Raw genomic sequence first — 25,684 nt, forward strand, 5'->3', positions numbered from 1 at the left:
TCTCACCTCTCATTAGATGCTCATTTCTGGGGTTGGCTTTGCTTATATGACCCATTTGCTAAAGAAAGTTGGATTTCTCCAGTCAAAGAGAGGTCTTTTCCTCTCTGATTTCTCAAAAAGTAGAAGAGGGAAGTTTAGACACAGAAGCAGTTAAACTTGAGGGAAATTTTTAGGCATGAATTATAGTTGAGATACATTGAAAATGGGTAACGTAATTGGAGCTCCTACAATGTTATAAATAGTTGAGATAACATTACTGAGTCCTCACCAGGTGTTAATCATAAAGGAATGAGATAACATTATGGCACACTTGATATGTGCCAAGGATTCTGTCCTTTACCTCATCTCAAGGGAAAGTACTCAGTTTTGCATAGGATCAAAGACTTGATCAGCTTTGACTACCAGGAGATTCTTTTGGTGTGTTATCAGTTGTGTCTTTTGTCTGTAATCAAAGCCGGTAACACTTAAGATTCCATGGAGGGAAGCTATTTAGTTATGTCTAACTCAAAAATAAACTGCTAAATCCATACCTTAGGTATGGTAAATACAAAAAAATAACACTTAAAATCTTTTAAAGGCTTTCTGATCAACTTTTCAAATTGTGAATATGTATCAACTCTCTTGGGTTCTGGTGCCACTAACCTTCCATGAAGCAAGTTATTTAACTTCTTGGGGTGGGGGGGAGTTTAATCTCTAAAATAATACTAATAATATTTTCCTTAATTACTTCTAGAGATTATACTCAGTATATTTTAAGTAGGACAAAGTGGTGTTTTAAAGATTTATTTGTCCATTTTTTGGGCGCCTGGATGGCTCAGTGGGTTAAAGATTTATCTATTTTTAGAGACAGAAAAAGAGTGTGTGTGCTTGTGCGGGTGTAAGCTGGGGGAGGAGGGTGGAGGGAGAGAGTCTCAAGCAGACTCCCCGCTGAGCATGGAATCTGCTGTGGGGCTTAATCTCAAGACCCTGAGATCATGACCTGAGCTGAAATCAGAGTCGGATGCCTCACCAACTGAGCCACCCAGGCGCCTGGGGATTAAGTGTTTTTTAAAAACAAATGCCCAGTAAAATTAATTTTAAATTTGATACGGTAAAGGAGATGTTCTACGTATGTGAATTTTTAAATAATTATAACTTAGTTTACTGCCAAAATTTGTTAAAATAAGTTTTTATAATTGAGATCTTTGTAAATCATTCTATGTACATACTTGCTTTTTTAAATTGCATACATCCTGAAACTCTAGATTATTCATGGCTCTCATCATGGGAATGATTCATTGTACTATGCACCATATGTCATGATGGTGGGTGATTTTGAGTCTGTGTGGCAGCTTCCTTTGGCGGTTCCTCTGCAGGTCCGCTGCACTGTGTTTGCTCTCTCTTCTTGTTAACGGTAGAATAGCATTTGGCCTCTTGCCTTGTTGCACTGATGCTTGTCTGGGCTGGTGGGTCTGGAGGTGGTTTATTCTCAGACAGTTAAATGCATGTCTTTATGACCACTGTTTGTAACACAGACCTTTCGTTCACTTCCGTGTTCAGTACTGTCTGATAGAGGACTATGTGATGAAGCAGTGTGTTGAGGTTGACACTGTCATATAAATTCCTTAGGGACAGAGACGACCTCCTATCTTGTTTTCACTCTATTTCCAGGGTCCAGAACAAATAGCAGTTCAGGAAATCCATGCTGAATGAAAGAGTAAATGAACGAATGAATGAGTGAATGATTGAGGGCAAGCTCTGCATAGATTTCCATTGTGTAGAAATTAGAATATAACAAAACTAAGTAAAATGAAAAGTCACAACTCACTCTTTCTTCGATACAGAAACTGCTTCATGAGCTTAGACTTTCTCACATACATTATCATAAACATGAACCATCAGCTGTCTGGGTATGCATAGAAGCCTTGGGTAACATAATGCCAAGTAAAGCAAATTGTATTACTCTTCAAGAAAATGGTGCCATAAAACTAACCATATAAAATACAGATGTCATTAATAATACTTACTGTGAATTAAGTTAAACTTGTTTCTGCTGGTTATTCTGTTACTGAGTGTCTCAAACACAGTTGTGTCCCCGAGGTTGAACTCCTAGTTCTTAGTGACAGCAATACTCATAGCTTGTTTCACACAAGCTAAAGGGAGACAAGGCAGGATGTCTAGGACTTGCCCAGATGTAACTGTTAGAAATATGTAGAGCAGCCCAAGCAGAGGAATGCAGCAGGTTAACAAAGCAACAGCAGCACACTGAAAACTACCAGCCTTGAGGTCCTGGTGCCACTGTGGCTCTAAGCTAGTCCCTAACCTTTCTGAGACCCCTCTTCTCTACGGTGCACTGTAGACATTACTTCTGAGATAGGGCTCTTTTAAGGCCTAACTTAATTTATATGAAACATCTGCATTTGGTACCTGATATATATTAAGATGTTAGTGAAAAAAGCTCTTATTTGCAAATTCGTAGGCCTAAGATAAAAGTAGTGCACACACATGCACACACATAATAATAATAGATCCTCAGCTACATAGGACTCCTCCAGCCACTGATCCTGGCACATTTTAATTCAGGTTCCACCTATTTCCCTTCACATCCAGCTCGAATTCCTTCTCCCTCTGTCCCTTTCCCAATCCAGATAGAGTCAACTCTGCCTCTTGCACATGTCCAGATAAGTAACAAAGCAAAGCTAGAGCAAAAGCCACAAAATTGGGAAGATTGGTTTTGGTTTAAATTCACAGTCTTAAATCTTAGACTCAAAACATTAGTAGTCATACTTTATTATGCGTCTCTAGTAGCTTCAATTTTCCACTTTCTCAGATGATTATTTCTCATTTCTCTTCTTTTGCAACATATCCTACATGCTTCCTCTCCCTTCCCTGACATTGTGATACTTGATTGAGAATGCAGAAGCTGGTCAGGCTGGGATTCACTCATCCTTCCTCCAGGTGATGAACACCTTCTCCTGCCCTTTTCTCAGAGGGGAGAAACTGCCCTGCCCCTGTTCCTACCCAAGGCTGGCTGACCTCCAGGCTCTCCACCCTTTGTCTTCTGAGAGACCCTACCCCTCTCCCTCTTTTTTAACTGTTTCTACTGGGGAGAGAGTACTTTGTCCTCTAAAATTAATTACCATGTGGTATTACTTAACGTTTCCTTTTGTTACAGTTGTTGGCAAGCAGAAATTTTAATATAACTATTCTGGCTGAAGAATTAATATTTCAGTACTTACCTGATGAACTCTCTGATAGGAAGAGAATTTATGATGAAGAAATGACAGAACTATCAAAGTAAGTTCTCAAGTTGTATGTACTTGGTCTTGAGTTCAGATTAAAGAAGGAAATCCTTGTGTTCATAACTTTATTTCAAGTACCCACCCCCGGCAGAGAAATTAGACCTAAAAATAGAAAAAATTGGGACGCCTGGGTGGCTCAGTTGGTTAAGCCGCTGCCTTCAGCTCAGGTCATGATCCCAGGGTCCTGGGATCGAGTCCCACATCGGGCTCCTTGCTCAGCAGGGAACCTGCTTCTCTCGCTGCCTCTGCCTGCCTCTCTGCCTGCTTGTGTGTACTCTCTCTCTCTGACAAATAAATAAATAAAATCTTTAAAAAAAAAATAGAAAAAATATCAATTGCAAAAAATTTATGGAAATTTAATTGAAAAGGGTCATAAAAAATATTTCTAAAGTATGTCTTTATGGGACCCCTGGGTGGCTCAGTTGGTTAAGTGTCTGACTTTTGATCTCAGCTCAGGTCTTGATCTTGGGGTGATGAGTTCGAACCCCATGTTGGACCCCATGCTGGGTATGGATCCCACGTAAAAAGAAGTGTGTCTTCACAAAATTATGTAGTCGCTTTTTGAATCTTAGTAAGTGGCACTGAATTTTTCAGAATTGAAAAGGCACAGTATATAGAAACAGGAGGGAAAATAGGATTATCCCTTGAAATAGGCTCGAGGGTTGTTTTTGTCTTTTAAAGTGATCAGAGTTGTGCGTTGTAGCAAACTTTAACTATTGAGGTCTTACAATTTTTCCACTCCTTTTTATTTAGAACTTATTACCTTTGACTACTGTGTGGTTTTTGCTTTCATCAGAACTTTTTTCTCTTCTTATTATTTATTTTTATTAAGGTAAAATTGATGCATAGCATTATATGAATTTCAGGTATGTAACATAATGCTTTGGTACTTACATATATTGCAAAATGACCACCACATTAAGTCTTAACATCCAACACTATACATAGTTAGCAAATTTTTTTTCTTGTGGTGAGAGCTTGTAAGATCTATTCTCTTACCAACTTTCAAATATGCAACACAGTATTATTAACCGTAGTCAACATGCTGTGCATTACGTCCCAGGCCTTATTTATTTACAGCTGGAAGCTTGTACCTTCGACCCTCTTCATCTGTTTCACCCACCTCCCCACCCCACCACAGCCTCTGGCAACCACCAATCCTTTGTCTTTATCTGTGAGCTTGCTTTTGTTCTTTTTAAAGATTCTACATGTAAGTGAGGTCATTCAGTATTCATTTTTCTGACTTATTTCACTTAGCATAATGTCCTCAAGGTCATTAAAATTTTTTTGTTATCATAGTTGTAAGCTGTAACTTTTTCTAAGTAAATTAATACAATTCAGCATGTTCTGTTTCATCACATTAAATACGACAGACTTGTCAGGAAATCTGGTAAGCTGAGAACTTTCTCATGAGGTGGTCCTTGGCTTCCTTTCCCCACTAAAGACCGAGACAGGCCTGAGGGTTTTCTGTTATAAATGAGGAAATTGAGGTTGGCTAGCTTTTGCTGTGTTACAGTGACTAATATTCCCTTTTGTTTTAATGGCTCCTATTTCTAAATTTACGTTTTCCCTTACCCAACAGTCTGACGAGAGATGTCCCCATCTTTGTGTGTGCCATGGCCTTCCCCACTGTCCCGTGTCCACTTCATGTCTTTGAGCCCCGCTATCGGCTTATGATAAGAAGATGCATGGAAACTGGCACCAAACGGTTTGGCATGTGTCTGTCTGCTGAGCACGCAGGGTAAGACTTTTCAGCATCCAGAGAGTCCTAAATAAATACATAATTTGTTATTTTTTCTCAAAGAACAATTTAAGATGATGTTGAAAACTTCCAGTGGCTCCCATTACATAAAAATGTATAAGTCCGAAGTCGCATTATGATGTGAGCTCAGCCTTCTTTCTAGCCTCATCTCCTATTCCTTTCTCTCAGACATCATACTTGCTAGTCCACTATCATATTATTTGCCTTCCTCTAAATACAGTTCATATCCATTCCTCCATGCTTCTCTCTGGCTATAATTCTCTTTTAGTTCATCATCATGCAAACAAATCTAGTTTAACTTTCAAGGTCTAAAAAATTTGCTAAAAAATTAGTTGGGGGAAATTGGAGGGGGAGACAAACCATGAGAGACTGTGGACTCTGAGAAACAAACTGAGGGTTTTGGAGGGGAGGGTGGTTGGGGGCGTTGGGTGAACCTAGGGCTGGGAATTAAGGAGGGCATATATTACGTGGAGCACAGGGTGTGGTGCATAAACAATGAATGCTGAAACACTGAAAAGAAATAAAACAAAATAAAATGGAAAAAAATTGAAACCTTCATCTGCACAGCCAGGCAAATTTCAGTCCCATAATAACCCCAGCTCTTAAATTTTTACCTCTCCTTGTTTTATATCACATTGATAGGCAGCTCCCTCCATGGCTGCTCTGGGGTCTCTGCGTCCTTCCCAACCCCTAGGGCTTTGTTGTTACTGCATGGTTATCATGAGGTCACTACATGCAAGTTCTAGCTAGTAGAAGAGGCACATATGCTCCAGGATTCTGGAGAAAAGGAGTACTCATCCCTGCTGCTCACACCTATTGGAACGGAGACTGGGAAATGTAGCCCAGCCATGTGCCCAGGAAGAAAGGGAGAATGGATATGCAGAACCATCCACTAGTTGCTACTATATATACCTAGGAACAGATCTTTTGAAAGATTGGTGTAGGACCTTATAGAAAAAAATCTGCAGCTTTATTAAAAAATATTTGGGAAGATCTAAATAAATGGAGAGAAATAACATTTCCATGAGTGGATGCATAGACTTGAATGTCATGGAAATATTAGGTTTACCCAAATTAGTCTATGAATCTGAGGTAGTTTCAGTCAGCATTCCAGGAGGGTTTTTTCATGGAATTGTTCAAAATAATTGTTTAGAATTATTATGGAAAAGCAAAAGACCAAGACCATGACAGTTTTGAAGACATCAGTTGAGTAAGATGGGAGAACACTCCCATAATAAATTTAGAAGTCCTAGTAAGTAGACCACTAATGTAGAATATGAAGATAAGAAATGGATCCACTCATAAATGGACCAGATATTTACATATAATTTTGTGGGAAAAGGCAAGCTGCTCACTTAAAAGGTGCTTAGAAAATTAGTGGGCAGTCCAAATGGGAAAAAATAATCTTTTCTCTGCCTCGCACCATATACACAAATTACACGTTATTTACATTTTCAGTGTGAAAAACAACATATAAAAATGTTAAGAGAAAACATTGGAGACTATAATTAGGAAAAGGGAAATAATTTTTTAATACAAAATGCTGGAAGCACATACCATGGAAGAGGAGATTAATAAATTTGAATATATTAAAATTTGATTCATCAAAATCAGCAAAAGCGGAGTGAAAAAACAAGTTCCAGCAGTTTGCTTCCATGAACGATACAGCACACTAAGAAGAGCATTACCCCAGATAAACTACAGGACGTAAGTCTCCTGAACTCATCAGTGAGCAGATGTTGCTCACCACAAGTGTGGAAAGCCAAGTCCCTCCAGGGAAAGCAGCAGACAAAAGTGTGGCTTACCTGTGGCAGAGCCCAGGAGAAGGAAACCTCTACGTGTGGGAAGAATTCAGCTAGTTTTGGGGGGACCATGTTCTAATGACCTTATGTGGACAAGCTTTAGAGTACAGATGCAAGGGGAATTTGCATTTATTCACAAGTTCTTATCTACAGACAGGACAGGATGCTCATTAGAAAGACAGGTGCTGCAGCTGAGATAGGCTTTGAAGGAGCTGACGTTTGAAGGCATTTGTCTGCTGATGGCTGGGAAGTCCTCCCTTGAAGGGGATCTTCAGGGCACCTCCATCCATGCCATAGCCCGTTAGATAATCAGGAAGAGATAGTTTTAGGAGAGATCCAAGAAGAGATGTCCAGCCGTATAGCTGGAACCATCACTCATCATTAGCTTGAAGGTATGTGATGAAGTTGTTCATTTATTTTCGAATCACATAGCCTTGGGTTCAGATCTCAAGTCTAAATCTTACTGTGTCCTTATGTATGTTGTTTGGTTTTAAACCTTCCTGCTTTTGTGAGGCTTGAATGAGAACATATTATAAACTGCTCCCTATAGTGCTTGACAGGAAATAGTGTCCTCAGGAAGTTAGAGTGAGAGTGGTTAAGATCACATGGGACAGCTTCGGAGTGAGGATGCCACCCTGAGTGGGCCTTGTGAGTGAGAGACAAGTGGAGGACAGAGGCAAGCTATGAAGGGCTGCACTGGTCAGGGAGGGCACCAGAGAGCAGCAGAGGGTGTTGGGTCAGTGACAGATCAGCAGGCTGATGCCAGAGTCATGTGTGACTTCCAGTGGGGTCATTTCAGTGGAATGGAGGGGTATGGAGGGAGCAGGAGAGGAAGGCAGTGACTGTAGATGACTTTGCATAGTGGTTTGTTGGGGAGGACGGGGCTGGCCAGCATCATTGGAAAATGGGGGAGGAGGGAGCAGAATCTGTGAGGGACACGGGGGGCCCAGACATAACTTGTGCTCTCTGTGCCGCTTGACGGTGCCCTGACCAAGGGCACTGAGGATTCTCTACCTCTCTGGTTCTTCCAAAGCACTAGCCTGTTTGAAAGACGGGGACACAAGGGCCCTTTTCCCTCCAGCCCTCCCCATGCAGCCCTTGTACACCCGTATGTTTCGCATTTAACAGAAGGAATCATCTGCAGGTGTCTCTTAGAGAAAATAAGCTTGCTGGTCCCATGTGGAGACCTCATTTGTTTTGTTTGTATCTTCTGCGTTTATAAAATCATGGTCATTTCTTGCAACTGTCCTGTCAGAATTTCGGAGTACGGCTGCATGCTGGAGATTAAGGATGTCAGAACATTTCCTGATGGGAGTTCGGTTGTGGATGCCATTGGGATTAGTCGGTTCAGAGTTCTAAGCCACCGTCACAGAGATGGCTATAACACAGCCGACATCGAGTATCTCGAAGACGAAAAGGTGAGGTTGCTTTTACAGCTGTGTGTTCAGAGGTTGGTCACCTTGTTTTCCTGTGCATGTGGAAAAACTTGGTCAGATTTTTACAGACAATATTACTTATACCTTCCCTAATTCAGCACTTCAGTTATTTATTACTTCAGTGGATTTTTCACCTGATTTGGAGCTGGTGGACACGTGTCCTCCTCAGAAAAATAACCTTACTGCTGCACATTGCAAAATGCCTTTGTGGTGTGTTGTCTCAGCGTTCTGGCTCAGAAGTTGGCAGATCTTTCCCACAGAGGCCCGTGCAGTCAATACCAGAGACTTTCCAGGTCAAGCAGTCTCTGTGGCAACGACTCAGCTTTGCCGTTGCAGCACAGAAGCAGCCGGAGACAGTCTGGGAGTGAGTTGGCATGACTGGTTTCCAAGACAATGCTGTTTACATAGACATACGCAGTGAACGGGATTTGACTTGTGAGTAGTAGTCCATCCCTGTTCTGGATCCTGGTGTTAGTTCAGAATGAGATATGCTATAAAAAACAGTGCTTAAAAATGCCTTCTAAAGTTCAGTGTAAAAGGTTTAGATCTCTCACCCCTTGAGAAATATTAGTATGTCTAATGGAAATATCAGAACCCATATTTTGACAGATTAACAAAATGGTTTGAAGGGATTCTCAGAAAGATGGGTAAAAAGATGTCCCTAGCCATCTTATCATTTATGGCCAAAACCAAGAAATAGTGCAGAGACTCATCAGGAGAAGAATGGATAAACAAACTGTAGTACGTTTCTATAATGGAAAACTACTTGGCGATAAAAACCAAGGAACTGATCACACACAGAACAATGTGAAAGAATCTCCTAAGTCTATCAACGAACACGTCTCTCAGTGTGATGGTAAGCCAGGGAAGCCAGACACACAACCACACATGCTGTGTGGGTCCATTTATATACTTCCAAGATGAGGCATCACTTGTCTCTGGTGTTAGAGGGCAGAGACTGGCTGGGGGTAGAGGGCCATTGAGGGTGATGGAAATGTCCCCTGTCCTGTTGAGGATTGTGATCCCACTGGTGTGTACGGCTGACAGTACTCTGAGCCAACCATTAAGATCGATGTATTTTTCTGTATGTAAATTATCCGGCAAGAAAAGCATTACAACCATCTATAAAGAGGAAATCCTTGGAATTCTTGTATGCCCATTTTGAATTCTTTGGTTCACATTTAGAAATGTGGAAGGTGAGAGTCTTTAGCTGTCTGACATCACACTGGAAGTCACTTTGGGGACAGTGATGTACATTCATAAGGCCCATGAGGAGAACCACACCCCCAGCACCAGCACCGTCCCTTTTCCAGGTGCTGGTTCTGGTCATCCTGAGGACAGGACCTCACAGTGCAGGGGCCAAGCACGACGAGTCAACCCTAACATCACAGGACCAGGGAGTGGGGTTTAAAGGATGTGACTGAGTGTGATCGTTCTCGGGGTCCCTCTGCTGCCCCAGTAACAAATCTGAGAGGGTTTGCTGACTGTTGTTGTGAATGGCAATTTTTGGTGGTATATGTTTTTAAAATGGTCGCTTACATAGCTACAACATGAAATAATTTTGGTGGTTTTTTAAAAAAAAAAAGAAAATCCCCTTCTATATATGAATGTTTAATTTGTGTAAGTCAAAATGAGAATGGTTGTATGCATTATAATCTAATTCCTCAGTTTATCCTAGTTTTCAGAGATAGTGGTATTTTATAACCAGAGAGGACCTGAATGGTGAATTCCCATTTTGTAGATGAAAAAAAAAAAAAAAACCCTACCCTCAGGAGGCTGTATGACTGGCTCATGAGAATGAGCAATGAAGCCAGAACACACCTGGGTTCCCTGGTCCCCAGCCCAGTGCTTTTCCCACTTAGGTGTTTCTGAGTAGGACTGGGGCATACTTAAAATGAATGACTTGGCAGTGAGGTAGGCACCCAGAAGCAAAGCATGGTAAATCTAGAGCATCAGGGCCTACTGCTGCGTAAGGCTAATGAAAGGAATGTGTGATTGCTGTAACATGTCTTTTGGAATGTAGTTTGGTGATATGGAATACAATATTTTAAATGTCTCATTCTTTGATTTAGCAATTCTATTTCTAGGAGACTGTCCTGAGGGAATGGCGGCCCCTTCTCTCACCACCACCAACAAAAATAAAACAACCCCCTTTCCCACCTTTGCTTAAATATTTATATTGCTGTGTTATTTTTAAATATATCTTATTTGGATGGTGGAGTAAATTTTCAAATGTAGGATTGTATGTAGCCATTGAAAATTGCTCATCGTAACATGGGATATGTTTATATTGTTAAGGGAAAAATCAGGATGTTATAGATAGACAAGGCAGATAGATCTTCATTGTATAAGAAAAGTACAGATTTGTATGTTGAGCCTATAATAGGTTTATAAACACTAATCGGTTATCTAAGAAATAAATACCACAAATCCACTTAGCAAATGCGGCAGATGTCACTGTGTAGTAATGAACTGATGAAATGGTGGACCCTTTTCCCTTGATCAGGTGGAAGGTCCAGCCTATGAAGAACTTACCAGCCTTCATGATTCAGTTTATCAACAGTCGGTTTCCTGGTTTACTTCACTAAAGGATCACATGAAAGAACAAATTTTAAGCCATTTTGGGTTAATGCCAGACAGGGAACCTGAGCCTCAGGTATAGTCTCCTTATTTCTTTTATAATGCTATTATTTGCTGCTGTAATGTGCTAAGACATATTATTCTGAAGGAAAGTTAGGCAGTATTATGCAATATACTCCATCATGATCACTTACGAACCAATTCATTTATCAATAGAATGAAGAAGCACCTAATATAGTAGCAAGTGCCTTTGAAGCAAAACAGTCAATGTTTCTGAGTAATACTGCATAAAGGTAATTTGTTTTCTATCAAAAAAGAATTTATTCTGATTGACTGTCAGTTTTAGTACTTCTATTTCTCTCCAACTATTTAATCCAGCTGTTTTATTTCTTTTCCCCCATTTAAATCAGCTGTTAAATCATTTAAGTCAGCTGTTTAGATCATTACGATTTAGAGAGTAGTAAGCCTTGTATACTGGCTGAACCCTCTGTGTTATGCCCATAAGATTGCCTTGTGCCTGGTAAACAGATGTTGAATAAATGAAGAGAAAATCTAACTCTTGTTAAATTAGAAGTGTTCCTGCCTTCTATCCAGCCTGGCTTTCTCTGGTGCTCCACAAGCGTGGAGCTTTCTAGGAACCTGGCTCTTCAAGCAGTGCCTGGCTTCAGGCTGTGAAGCAGTTCTAAGTGCAAACGAATCCTCTCCCCCTCCTCTGAGTGACAGAGCCAGGCAAGGATGGCTTGGGCTTGTGGCTGAGAGTATGGAGTTCCTTCCACTGTGTGTGCTCACCTATGTTGCAGAGAGAACAGGGCTGGAGGACCAGCTCTCAGCAGGTTTGGGGGAAGATGAACTGTCCTTTGTATCTTTCCCATCCATTTTTATGTTCTTTTTCTATCTCTTGAGGATTTCTCCCCCCCCCCACCCAACCTATGTCTTTTCCAAAACTCAGGAGCATCCTCCTATAAGCCAAAAATTGTCTCAAATGTAATAATCCTGATCTTTCAGTAGAATCTTCCTCCCCCTAAGATAAGTTGACACCGGCGTCCACCCTCTCAGTTCCCAGTAGGGATTCTGTATATGTCTGTATACGTTTGGGGTAGGATTGGGGGAGAAGCCAGGACAGGAAGCGGGGAGGACTGGACAGCTTGGCTCTTAATGCCAGGATTACTGAGAACAACTGTTTGACCAGCTTTACTTAGAGCTCAATCCAGAAATGTGTGCTTGGGTATGTGAAGTAAATGCTATCAGTTAACATAATAATTCTTATACAGTTAATTCATGGTGATTCCTATATATATAATTAACAATAATTCATATGTAGATTTTCATCTATGCACATTCATCACATAGCTACTAAAAGCTTTATTATAAATTTTATTATAATAATCAAACTTGTACACATATTTTTAGCCTTCCTAATATAGAGTTTTCTGTGATGTATTTAAAACTTAAAAAACAATAACACAGAATACTGGAAATAGAGTAAAAATTACAGTCCCCTTGTCTAAGTGGTGTATACTCCCAACTAGAGCTTTGAGAGAACAGAAGCAATTAATTCGTGGAATTTCCCCATGGAAGTTGCTTCTCTTTGCAAGCCCTTTGTTTTGTGAGTTCTTCCACATTTAAATGTGTAACAGGAAAGTACTTTCTATGTCAAGGGCTCAATGGAGGGGAAATAGACCTAAAGTAGAAGGTGGCATTTAATTCGGGCTCCTGCCTTGTTGGTGGAACAAAAGGACAGTATTGGGGAGGGAGGAGACTTGTATTTTAGGTGATAATTTCGTTTTGCTTTCGTTTCTTCTGCAGAGTAACCCTAGCGGTCCCGCGTGGTCCTGGTGGATCCTGGCAGTGTTGCCGCTGGAACGCAAGGCTCAGCTGGCTATTCTTGGCATGATCTCCCTGAAAGAGCGTCTGCTTGCCATTCGGCGCATATTAGTCATTATCACGCGTAAGATGAACAGTCAGCAGGAGCTGGTTAATAGCAGGGAGAGAAATAATTGATGATCTCTCTCTGTCAAGATTTCTGGAAGCCCTTGTACTTTTGTGAGGAGCCGCTAGGCATGGAGAGTAGCGTCGCATTCATCATGCTCTGTAAAATGCTTGTTGATAGGGTTACAAAATGGAACACTTAACAAACATTGACTCCTTCTCAAATCTTAAAAGTCTGTGCCTCGTGGAACCTGACTCTGTGCAAGGTTAGCCTGAAGTTTGAATGGAGCCCATGGTTGGAAAAGAACCTAAGAGAGTCTCTCTGAAGCATTCGCTCAGGGTATAGTTCGCCAACAGCAGGGAACACCACAGGTGGTTGGCGAGTGGTTTAGGTTTTGCAAGAAAAAAGGACCCCCTCCCTGGTATAGTGTCTTGCTGCACCAAATGGAAACAGCATGCTTTGGTGGCTAGACAGGAAGGGGGAAACCACATTTTTATCTGGAAGCATATTTCTCAGAGCACAGGCTAACTGAAAATCCGCTTAGGCTTTGTGTGTCATTGTGAAGTTGTCTGTGAAGTTGAGGAATCAAACTGTGGTCCTGTGCAGTAGCCCAAATTAGTCGTCACCCAAGAAGTAGTGGCTGCCAGATAGAACTGCGTTTTGTGTCCTGCGGTAGTTCAGATGTTGTGCATTGCATGTTGTAATCAAATGAACGTCAGAATACGCAAAGGTGTACCTTGGATAGAGAAAAATCTGAGAACCAGTGTAGTTGAACTGAATATATATACCCCTACACACTCAAGAAAGAGTGAGCAAAAGTTAGCTAAAACTGTACATGCATTGGGGTGTCAAACATACAGCCAAACTAGCGCAAAAAATTCCTTGAAAGCATAACCCTGTCTCATTAATTTGGTGGGTACTAAGCATTTAGGAAATTGTCCTCTTGCTACTAGGATTTGCATTGGAAATTAGGCCCGTCAGTCATTTGAGTTCACCATCCATCCACTCATATATGAAGATGTAAAAACGTGCTATGGAATGGGCATCTATTCCAGGAAAACACACCAGGACAATATGCAAGAAGTGGGAGGTAGGAATAGGATGTAAATATTCAGCAAATTTTTCCTCCAGTCTCAACCTAAAACTTGTCTTTGTGTCTTTTAAAAAGAAGTTTTAGAAGTGATCAGACCTGGTGTTATCTATTAAAGAACAATACGTGACAACTTTAACCTCTGATGCAAGTTGGTAGTATTAATTGGGATAAACATTTGAACCTGAAATACTGAATAGTTCTCACTGGCCTAACCAGCTTGTGCATTGAGTTGGCTTCTTGGTGTATGATATGGATATTCTTAACGGAAAGATGATGAGAACCAGACCAGGGAATAAATCACAGCTGTAAGTTTTGCTTTATTCATTCAAGGTGTATGATATTTGAGTTTTAACAAATATATTTCACAGTGTCAAAAGTTGGTTGTTTATCAGTCCATCAAGCATTTTACTAGAAAAAACTTATGATCGTGTTTCACTGTAATCGTAGGAGTTTTCAATAGCTAAAGGTCAGTTTCATTATGGGAGTGAGAAAATATTATTCTTATATAACTTAATCATAAAGAGAAAATGTGAAAGTACTTCCAATCAGATGTTTCTAGTGCCTCACTTGCTGTGAATCTCAAATCTCATCTTGAATATGTTTTAAAGGCAATTTGGCCAAGTGATTTCTAAAGTATTTTATTGATTTATGTGTTCGTGATAGTATCCAATCTTCTTAGGCATTGTATCTTAGCCTGATCTTCTAAAAGAAAGCAAAACTGTGTTTTGGAATGGTTCATGAAAATAGATATGCACTGACCATTCTCTTTCTTTTTCTTCTGAAGAATCTTTCCAACCTTAAAATGTATCATTGCTGTTTCTATCTGAGAGTGTGTAAAATAACCACCATGTATGTGATTGGTTTCCTCAGGAGCCTTCCTGAAGTTAAGTCTTTGTGCTCAGAGTACCAGTGCTTGTTCTGTATGCATCAGATGCTGTTGCTTTCTCAACCTTACTCTGGAGATGTCATCACTGGCCCAGATCTCTGACCAGAACCACTAACTTATCTCTTCCTGATTCTGTCTGCCTCTTTCTGAGTTGTCAGCTTGTTCTGAGTGTTCTTGTGTAAAAGCCTGTTTGGCAGTAATGATGTAGATAGAACAACAAAAGTTTCTGTTGTCTTTGTCTTTTGACACCCAAAGGAATGGACTATGACTGCTTCATGCTCTGTCCAGCATCTCACCTCTGCTTAGAGCAGAGCAGCTGATGGGCACTTCCTGAGCACTTAGATGGTTTCCTTTTTTTTTTTTTTTGAAGATTTTATTTATTTATTAGAGAGTGCACACTCAAAAGAGCCCAAGTCGGAGGACAGGGAGGGTTCAGGGAGGGAGAGGGAGAAGCAGACTCCCCGCTGAGCAGGGAGCCTGACATGGGACTCAATCCCAGGACCCCAGATCATCACCTGAACCGAAGGCAGACACTTAATGATTCAGGCACCCTTAGATGACATTCGGGTGCCCCTTAGATGACATTCTTTATCAGGAAGGTGGACCAGGGAAATAATATCTCAAGTCATATTATGAGGGAAGCTTCCTTTTACAAACTTAAGAAAACATAAACTCCAGTTTGCTACAGATTTGCTACAAATTTAGCTAAAGCAGTGGAACAGATCCTCCTACCGCCCCCACAGCTCTTTTCTATCGTGAAGATGTCATTTCCAGTATTTCTCAGAAAATCAGGTCTCATTCTGTGTCAGAACAGTCAAGTTTAATTTTACTGAAAATGTTCCAACACTAATGGTCTAGTTACATCAGAATAAAAACAGAATCTACTTAGAGAGTAATAATAACTGTGGGGGAGTAATTTTTCGTCTTTAAGTATATTACTTGAAGTACATTCTGTACACTCTGTTAGGTGTTTTTCCATTTCACTCTCCTCAGTGGCTTGACTCATAATTCCATCCCTGCCTGTGTCTCTGGAATACATCTGATACCCTGACCGGCAGTATTTTGAAAGCTCATGAGATTTTTAGGGTATCACATTCCCTATGTGTCCTCATCTTCAAAATTGAAAGTTAGAAAACTTTTTTAAAAAATTTTTAAGATTTATCCATGCAACCATGTAAGTGGTTCATAACCAATTCATGTGCCAACTTTTGGAGTGCTGTCCTATTTTTATAACCGCAAAGGTGTCCTTTCTTCTCTTAAACATCACCCCTCTTACCTCCCAAACCAAAAAGTACCAAACTGTTTCATAAGTTGTATCTCAATTATTAACATATATCAAGTCTTACTATAGGACTTTTGAATCATCAGGGAACAAAATTATAGATGGTAGCATTACCATGAACTACGATAGTATCACTTTGTCCTAAAATTATTTGAAAATTGGTAGTTGTTATAATCAAAATAGTCTGTTGCCTGGACTAGCTGTAATACATAGAAGTCATTATGATTTTTAAGTTGCTTTTAACAAGTACTCATCTGTTTCTTCTTCCTTTCTCCTTTAATGTTAAATTACTTTGATAGATACCACTCTAAAATTTAGATGTTATCTATAAAATAATGTGATAGTTATGAAGAAGAAAGAGCGTTAGGAGGGAAAATAAATGTGGGTGAGTTTTGTTTATTTAAGGCATGAGGTTTTATTTTTCCTAAATACCCCCCACAGAATAGGGTAGAGAGGTCCCCATCTCCATTTCTCAGCATGAATAGCAGTGACAGCTTGCAGAAAGCTCTTTTTCTGTAGCTCTGCCCCAATGAGAAGACCCTGTTCTGATTCTGTGGTTCATTAAAACTAAAAAACCAGGGAAGCTAAATCTGAATGAGTAGAGAGCTGTGCCAGCCATATGGGAAAAATTGAACCTTGACTGTTGCCCAGTATCGCCTCGTCCCTACTGGGGCTAATGCTTTGTTCTGAGCCATTGTCTTCTGACTCATAGGAGGTGTTTCCACCTTTGCAACTCCTCTCCTTAACTTCACCTTAACTTTGGCCTCTCAACTGCTAAAAAAAATTACCAAGTCTGAATCCCATCAAGTAGCTTTTAGTAGTGGATGTGCATTTAGGTGAATATTAGAATATTGCCATAGCATAAGCTATTGAAGAAATTCATGAGCCACCACTGTAGATAGACCAGTTGAGGACATAGCTCTGATTTGTGCCCAAGACTTAATTTCTAAATGTGGCTGGATGACAATGCGGAGAAGTCCATGCTGTTGGAAGAAAATTTATTGTTACTCGTATTTCTACTAGAAATGAGAGGCATGCACTCAGGGCCACATGGGGAAGCACCAGAGCCAGAAAGCAGAAGCAGGAGTGAGGATGAGAGCCTTATTGTGTTTCAGTGGGAAATACCAGGCAGGGCAGGGGAAACAGCTTGGGATTGTCTAGTTTGGATGGTGGTGGTGGGTTCTGGGCTATAAGGGCAGGATCTATTTCTCTGGTATCGAGCTCTGGGTGATTAAGGCCAACGACTCTTTTCTCCTGGACTGTAAGAGCCAAACAAAGGAGGTGGCTCAGAGTGTGGGCTCTGGATTGATTGGTTCTCATATGAAAGGTATGCTTCCTTGTGGACCCTTTGCTGCCTCTGACTGGTCAGCCTGGACGGGGCAGTCTCACCAACTGGTGAGGCCCTCAAAGATGTCAAAATATCACAAGTCTTTTTTTAACACATGATTAATATGATTGTCCTCTGATGTTTTAGCAACATATTCAGGAAACTTTGGAGTGATGATAATGGAGACATTAAAGAGTAAGTCATACATTACCTTGGACAGCACAGAAAGCGTTTGTTTGTTTTTTAATGTGGTGTTAGTCACCGTATAGTACTTCATTCGTTTTTGTTGTAGTGTTCCATGATTCACTATTTGTGTTATAACACCCAGAGCTCATTGCAACAAGTGCCCTCCTTAATACCCATCACTGGGCTAACCCATCCCCCTACCCTTCTCCCCTCTGAAACCCTCAGATTGTTTCCTGGAGTCCATAGTCTTTCATGGTTTGTCTCCTGTTCTGATTTTCCCCACTTCAGTTTTCCCTTCCTTCCCCTAATGTCCTCCAAAGTGTTTTATTATGAGAATTCAAAGGAGCAGCACAGGGCGGGTGTAAGGAGTCCTTAAGGCCAGTCCATAACTAAGGTTTCCATTTATATGCATTAGCCAAAATCATAGATCTGGAGTCTTGTGCAGGGGTTGGGGGGGGGGGCAGTCTTCAATGCTGTCTTAGCAGAGTTGTAAAGTGTATGAAAAGTATGAGTGTGATAATAATATCTTGATCTATTTCTTGAGTCAAGACAGCAGGTCCAACAGTTATGCTCTTGGAGTATATGATAATTTAGTAAATACATTAACAATTATGTGGTAAGTGCGTGTAACCAAGAGAAAGGAGTGTTAACGATTTGAGACACAGGGTAGGAGGTTCTGGTGGAAAGCTGGAGAGGGCAGCAGGAGAAGGCAATGGAGAGTGAGTGAGTGGTCCTGTCCCAGAGACTTGAGGGGTTGACTGAGAGAAGGCAAAGTGCTTCCTGGAGGAAGTAATAATCAACATTCAGTTTTTGAATAGTACAGATAGTAATCTCCAGATTTCACTTTAAGCATGGGAGTGTAGGGGTATGTGTTTTGGCAGAGAGCAAGGAATATACCAGGGTAATGCGCTAAACAGACAGCAAGCTCAGGAATGAAATAAATCCCTAATATTGGAGGAAGAGAAGCAAAAATGCCCTGTGTCCAATTTGTGGCTTAGCAAAGGTAGTCTATGGGCATAAGTTCTAGTGTCCAAAGCAGATTTGTCTCCAGTTGGCAAGCTCATGGTCTGGGAAGTGTCATCTGAACAGTGAGCTTCTGGGCCAGAGTGATGTTGTCTGGGGTGTGGGACTTGGGGTATTCATTTTAAGTGGGTACCCACTCAGGTTGATGTGGGTCTCAATGTTTGCTATGTTTGCTTGAAACAGTGGTTTACTTGAGGTGTTTGCAAACCAATGAAAGCAACCAGACCAGCAGTAATAAGACCCAACAGTCAGTAGGACAGTGAGTAGCTACACCTGGCAGAGTTTTTGTTTTTGATTTTTGGTTCAGGTTCACTTGGGTCCCTTATCATTTGAGCAGCTGCCTGGCCTGTGAGAATATCTGTAATTAATGGATCCCAAGAAAGTATGTGCCCTCAATCTGGCCTTTAGCCCCTGTGGGGTGGGGGCAAGATAGAAAAATTTATAGAGAATGAGAAACCTTGTTAAACAGACTAACATATAATGACTTTCTAATATACATGAAGGCAACACATATCCCCCTTTAATTTTTTTAATTTAAATTTGAGGTAGTTAACGTACCATACAACATTTTTTTGGAGTAGAATCCAGTGATTCACCACTTACATACAATACCCAGTGCTCAGCACAACAATTGCCCTCCTCAATACCCATCACCCATTTAGCCCATCCCCCACCCACCTCCCTCTATCACCCCTCAGTTTGTTCTTTATCATTAAGAGTTTTTTTTTTTAAGGTTATTTATTTATTTGACAGAGATCCCAAGTAGGCAGAGAGGCAGGCTGAGAGAGAGGGGGAAGCAGGCTTCCTGCTGAGCAGAGAGCCCGCTACAGAGCTCGATCCCAGGATCCTGGGATCATGACCTGAGCCAAAGGCAGAGGCTTTAACCCAGTGAGCCACCCAGGCGCCCCTGTCATTAAGAGTTTCTTATGGCTTGTTTCCCCTCTCTCCTTTTTTCTTTTACTCCGTCTCATATATTCATCTGTTTTCATTCTTACATTCCATATATGAGTGAAATCATATGATTTGTTTTTCTCTGAGTGACGTATTTCATGTAGCATAATACACGTAGTTTCATCCATGTCGTTGCAAATGGCAAGATTTCATTCTTTCTGATGGCTGGGTAATATTCCATTGTGTGTGTGGTATGTGTACATATACATATATATACACACACACACATACATATACATATATACACACACACAATTTTTTTTAAAGATTTTATTCATTCATTTGACAGAGAGCACAAGTACGCAGAGAGGCAGGCAGAGAGAGAGGAAGGGAAGCAGGCTCCCTGTGGAGCAGAGAGCCCGACGCGGGGCTCGATCCCAGGACACTGGGATCATGACCTGAGCCGAAGGCAGAGGCTTTAACCCACTGAGCCCCCCACGCGCCCCCCCCACACAAAATATTTTTTATCCATTCATCAGTCAATGGACATTTGGGCTCTCTCCATAGTTTGGCTACTATAGATAATGCTGCTATAAGCATTGGGGTGCATGTACCCACCTTTGAATCTGTATTTTTGTATCCTTTGGGTAAATACCCAGTAGTGCAATTGCCGGATTGTAGGGTAACTCTATTTTTAACATTTTGAGAAACCTCCATACTGTTCTCCAGAGTGGCTGCGCCAGTTTGCATTCCCACCAACAGTGCATGAGAGTTCCCTTTCTCTGCATCCTCATCAACACCTATTGTTTCTTGTGTTGTTAATTTTAGCTGTCCTGACAGGTTGAGATGTTCTTTGTGGTTTTGATTTGTATTTCCCTGATGATGAGTGATGTTGAGCATCTTTTCATGTTTCTGTTAGCTGTCTGAGCACATATTCCCCTTTAAATAGAGGAAAGTACAATTAGAACATTTTTTTCCAGCTTTATTAAAAATGGATAAATATAATTACATACATTCAAAGTATACAACATGATGATTTGATATACATGTACATTGAGATAATTAACACATCTGTCACTTCACATAGTGTGTGTGAGATGAGAATGCTTGAGATCTACTTATTTTCAGCCACTTTCAAGAACACAATACTATATAATTAACTAGTCTCTGTGCTATATATTAAATCCTAGGAACTTTTATAACTGAAAATTTGTACCCTTTGACCTACATCCTTCCATTTCCCTCTTTCCCCAGTCCCTAGCAACCACCATGCCATTCCTTATATCTATCAAATCAGTTTTTTTAAAGATTCCATATATAATGATGCCATACAGTATTTGTCTTTCTTTGTCTGACTTATTTTACTTAGCATAATTCATCCCTGTTGTCACAAATGACAAGATTTCCTTCTTTAAGACAGAATAATACTCCATTGTGTGTGTGTGTGTATGTGTGTGTGTGTGTGTATCAGATTTTCTTTATCCATTCATCCATTTAGGTTGTTTCCATATTTAGGCTATAATAAATATGCTACAGTGAACATGGGAGTACAGATATTTCTTCGAAATACGAATTTTATTCCTTATGTGAGTTCATTTAATTTCCTGTATGGTTTACAAATATTTTAACCCATTCTATAGGCTGTCTTTTCAATTTATTAATTATTTTCTTTGCTGTACGGAAGCACTTTAGTTTGATGTGGTCCTACTTGTTTATTTTAGCTTTCCTTGCCTGTGCTTTGGGCATCTTATCCAAAAAGAAATCATTCCTTCTCTTCATTTTCTTCTAGGAGATTTATGCTTTCAGATCTTACATTTAAGTCTTTAATCCATTTTGAATCAATTTTCATGGGTATAAGATAACTATTCAGTTTCGTTCTTTTGTATGTGGATATCCAGTTTTCCCAACCTCATTTATTGAAGAGGCTATCTTTTTCCCATTTTGTTTGTTTTCTTGGCACCCTTGTCAAGGTTACTTGGCCATCTCTGCATGGGTTTATTTTGGTGCTGTCTGTTCTATTCTACTAGTCTACATGATTGTTTATGCCAGTAGGACACTATTTTAATTATTGTAACTTTATAATGTTTGAAATCATAAATATAATGCTACCAACTTTATACATCTTTCTCAAGATTCCTTTGGCTATTGGGGTATTTTGTGCTTCCATCTGAATTTTGGGATTCTTTTTTCTATCTCTGAGAAATACCGTTGGAATTTTGTTAGGGACCACATTGAATCTGTAGATCATTTTGGGTAGTATGCACATTGTAACAATATCTATTCTTCAAATTTAAGAACATAAGATACCTTTCCATTTATTTGTGTCTTCCATTTCTTTCCTCAGTGTCTCATAGTTTTCAATGTACAAGTCTTTCCTTTCCTGGGATAAATTTATTTCTATGTATTTTATTTTTGATACAATTATAAATGGGATTTTTTTTAAATTTCTCTTTCTGTTAGTGTATAGAAATGCAACTGATTTTGTATCCTGGGACTTTACTGAATTCATTGATTAGTTCTAAGAGTTTTTTGGTAGGACCTTTGGGGTTTTCTATTTATAAGAGATAATCTTACTTTTTCCTGTCCAGTTTGAATGCCTTTTATTTCTGTTTCTTGCTCAATTGATGTGGCTAGGATTTCTTTAATAAAAGTGGCAAAGTGGGCATCCTTGTCTTGTTCATGATCTTAGAGGAAAGGCTTTTAACTTTTCACTTTTAAGTGTGTTGTTAGCTGTGGGCTTGTCATACATAGCCTTTATGATGTTGAGAAACATTCATTCTACACCTAATTTGTTGAGAGTTTTTATTATGAAAAGATGTTGAATACTTTTCCTGCATTATTGAAAACATCACACACATTTGATCCTTCATTCTGTTAATATGGGTATCACATTGGTTGATTTGCATATGTTGAACCTTCCCTGCATCCCAGGGACAAACCCCTCTTGATCCTGATGAAAATAATGTAAATCATGGGTTAATCTTTTCCATGTGCTCCTGAATTTGGTTTAATAGTATTGAGGATTTTGTGAATCTATCCTCATCAGATATATTGGTCTATAATTTTCTTTTAAAGTGTCCTTACCTGGTTTTGTGTCAGAGTAATAATGCCCTTGTAAGTAAGTTTGGAAATGTTCCCTTTTCTTCCATTTTTTTGGATGGTTTGAGAAGAATTGGTATTATTTAAATGATTGATAGAATTTGCAAGTGAAGCTATCCGGTTCTAGTCTTTTCCTTTTAAGAATTTTTGATCAGTCATTCAGTATCCTTGCTTGTTATTGACATGCTCAGCTTTTCTATTACTTCATGACTCAGTGTTGTTAAGTTGTGTATTTCTGTGAATTTATCCATTTCTTCTAAGTCCTCTCATTTGTTATCGTAAATGCTCACAGCAGTCTCTTAGGAACCTTTGTATTTCTGTGGTATCATTTGTGATGTCTTCTCTTTTGTTTATTGTGTATTTGAATCATCTCACTTTTTTCTTAGTCTGGCTACTGGGTTGTCAGTTTTATCTTTAAAAAAACCGACTCTTCATTGATCTTTTCCATTGTCTTTCTAATGATTTGCACACTATTATTGCAGTATTAGAGTATTTTGAATTTGACTATATATTTATCTTTACCAATGAATTTTATATTTTATATGTTTTCAATTACTAATTAGCATCCTTTAGTTTTAGTTTGAAGAGCTTCATTTCTTGTAAGGCAGGTCTAGTAACAATGAATTCCGTCAGCTGTTATGTATCTGGGAAAGTCTTTATTTCTCCTTCCTTTCTGAAGGACAGTTTTGCTCAGTAAAGCATTCTTGGCTGGCAGTTTTTTTCTTACTGCACTCTGAATTTATCTTCTCATTTTCTCTTGGTCTACACGGTTTCTAAAGAGAAATCTGCTGATCACCTTATGGGGTTTCCCTGTATGTGATGAGTCTTTTTTCTCTTTGGCTGTTTTCAAAATTCTCTTTGTCTTTGATTTGTTTATTGATTTATGTAGGGAGGGAAAGAGAGCAAGAGGTATGAGGGAGGGGGAGAGGAAGAGAGAAACTTTTTTTAAAGATTTATTTATCTTAAAGAGAAAGTGCTCACATATGAGTCAGAAGAGGGGCAGAGGAAGAGAATCTCAAGCAGACTCCCCACTGAATGTGGAGCCCCACATGGGGCTTGATCTCAGGACCCATGAGATCATGACCTGAGCCGAAATCACGAATCGTATGCTTAACCAGCTGAGCCACCCAGGCACCCTGGGAGAGAGAATCTCAAGAAGACTCCCTGCTGAGCATGGAGCCTGATGTGGGGCTCAGTGTCACAACATTGAGATCATGACCTGAGCCAAAATCAATAGTCAGACTCTTAACTGACTGAACCACCCAGATGCCTCATCTTTGTCTTTCAGTTTTGAGACTTTCCTTGTAATGTGTCTTAGTGGAGATCTCTCTAAGTTGAATCTGTTTGAGGACCTTTGAGCCTCATATACCTGGATGCTCCCTCTCTCCCAGTTTTGGAAGTTTTCTGCCATTATTTCTTTAAATGATTTTCTGTCTCTTTATCTCTTCTCCTTTTGTGGCATTCATAATATGAACATTTAAAAAAAGTTACTTATTTGAGAGAGTGAATGAGAGAGAGGGCATGAACTGGGTGGGGGAGAAGCAGTGGGTGAGGGAGAAGCAGACTTTCTGCTGAGCAGAGAGCCTGATGCAGGGCTTGACCCCAGAACCCAGAGATCATGAACTGAGTGAAAGGCAGATGCTTAACTGACTGAGCCACCTAGGTTCCCCAGTATGAACATTTTTTGCTTGCTGGTGTCTCATAACTCACATAGGTTTCCTCTAATTTTTTTTTTTTTTTTTTTTGCCTCTGATTGGATAATATCAATGCTCTGTCTTTAAGTTCAGAGATTCTTTCTTCAGCTTGTTCAGCTTGCTATTGAAGCTCTCTGTTGCATTTTTCATTTAATTTATTGTATCCTTCACATCTAGAATTTTTGTGTGGTTCTTTTTTATGATTTCTAATTTTTTGTTGAAGTTTTTGTTTCATTCATGCATTATTTTCCTGAGTTCATTGATTTGTTTTCCTGATTTTCACTGAGATTCCTTAAAATAATTATTTTGAATTCTTTTTCAAGTTACTCACAGAATTCCAATTCTTTGGGGTCAGTTGCCAGAAAGTTTTTGTGTTCTTTTTGACATTTCATGTGTACTTGTTTTTTGAGTGTGTTTCTAGTGGGTTTATATTGATACCTGAGCATTTGAGGGAGAATTTACTTGCTCCAGCCTTTTCAGACTAGCTTTGGTGGGGAAAGACTTTTACCTGAATGTGGGCTGTGAGGGCACTAGCTGAGTAGGGTGCATTTCTTGTTCTGGGAAGAGGACTGTGGCATAGTCTTCATGCAGGTCTGTTAGATGAGATCAGTGTCAGTAAAAGCTGTGGGGATCTTTGGTGGCCCAAACTGTGGAGGGCTTGCTGGTGTCAGTGGTGGCTAGGGCTACTGCAGTCCTTGGTAGTAAAGGCTGCTGAGGTTGTCCTGTTCTCCTTTGTTGCCCATGGAAGGAAGTTCTAGATGAGAGCATCCCTTATGGCACCAAGTCAGCACACTGATCCTCTGTGAAGCTGTGTCCAGGGCTGGGTTGCATGCACAGCCACCGTCGTGCCTAGGTCCTGAGGCAAAGGAGCCCATGCTACAGCTGGGACACCTGTGTCTGAGGTTCTGGCATTTGCAGCTCTCCCATGGATCAAGGGTCTGGGTCTGGGCTTGTGCATGACTTGAGCCCCAGGTGCATGGTATGCAGTAGTGGCACAGACCCTAGGATGAGAAAGTACAGCAGTGGTCTGGGCCCAGGGGCAGGAGATAGCATCAGCACACCCTGGGGAGAATGTGAAAGTTCCAACTCTGACCCCAGGGGGCAGGGGGCACAGTAACAGCAGCCTGGCCCCAGTTATGCTGGATTGAATCTCCAGCTCAGGAACCAGAGAGAGAACACAGAACTGTAGTGGCATGGCCTGGGACTTGGACTTGGGTCAGCACCTGGACTTGGGACTTGGGGGCAGGGCACAGAGCAGTAGTAGCAACAGCACAGCTCCTGCATTGGAGAACCAACTTAAGACATGGGAGGCAAGTCAGAGGCAGTGCAACAGCATTCCAGGGTCATGGCAGGCCGAAGCTGTGACTTGGGGTCCAGCAGCAGCAGCTCGGCCTGTAATGGCAGGTCAAGCT

General features: G+C 40.4%; 1 protein-coding gene across 2 annotated transcripts in view; it reads left to right on the forward strand.

Moving 5' to 3' along the window:
- LONRF2 (LON peptidase N-terminal domain and ring finger 2) overlaps nucleotides 1-12,862 on the forward strand; it is a gene marked incomplete at both ends in the record, with an annotated part of 38,971 nt that extends 26,109 nt beyond the window's left edge. For both annotated transcript variants that reach the window (XM_080814223.1, XM_080814224.1), the window contains 5 exons: nucleotides 3,155-3,276; nucleotides 4,864-5,022; nucleotides 8,101-8,263; nucleotides 10,788-10,937; nucleotides 12,668-12,862. In XM_080814223.1, the coding sequence (XP_080670349.1) occupies nucleotides 3,155-3,276; nucleotides 4,864-5,022; nucleotides 8,101-8,263; nucleotides 10,788-10,937; nucleotides 12,668-12,862 (789 nt within the window). The remainder of the gene's footprint in view (nucleotides 1-3,154; nucleotides 3,277-4,863; nucleotides 5,023-8,100; nucleotides 8,264-10,787; nucleotides 10,938-12,667) is intronic.
- Nucleotides 12,863-25,684: the final 12,822 nt, after the last annotated feature.

Source organism: Martes martes, assembly GCF_963455335.1.
Source record: "Martes martes genome assembly, chromosome: 9".
NCBI classification, from domain to species: domain Eukaryota; kingdom Metazoa; phylum Chordata; class Mammalia; order Carnivora; family Mustelidae; genus Martes; species Martes martes.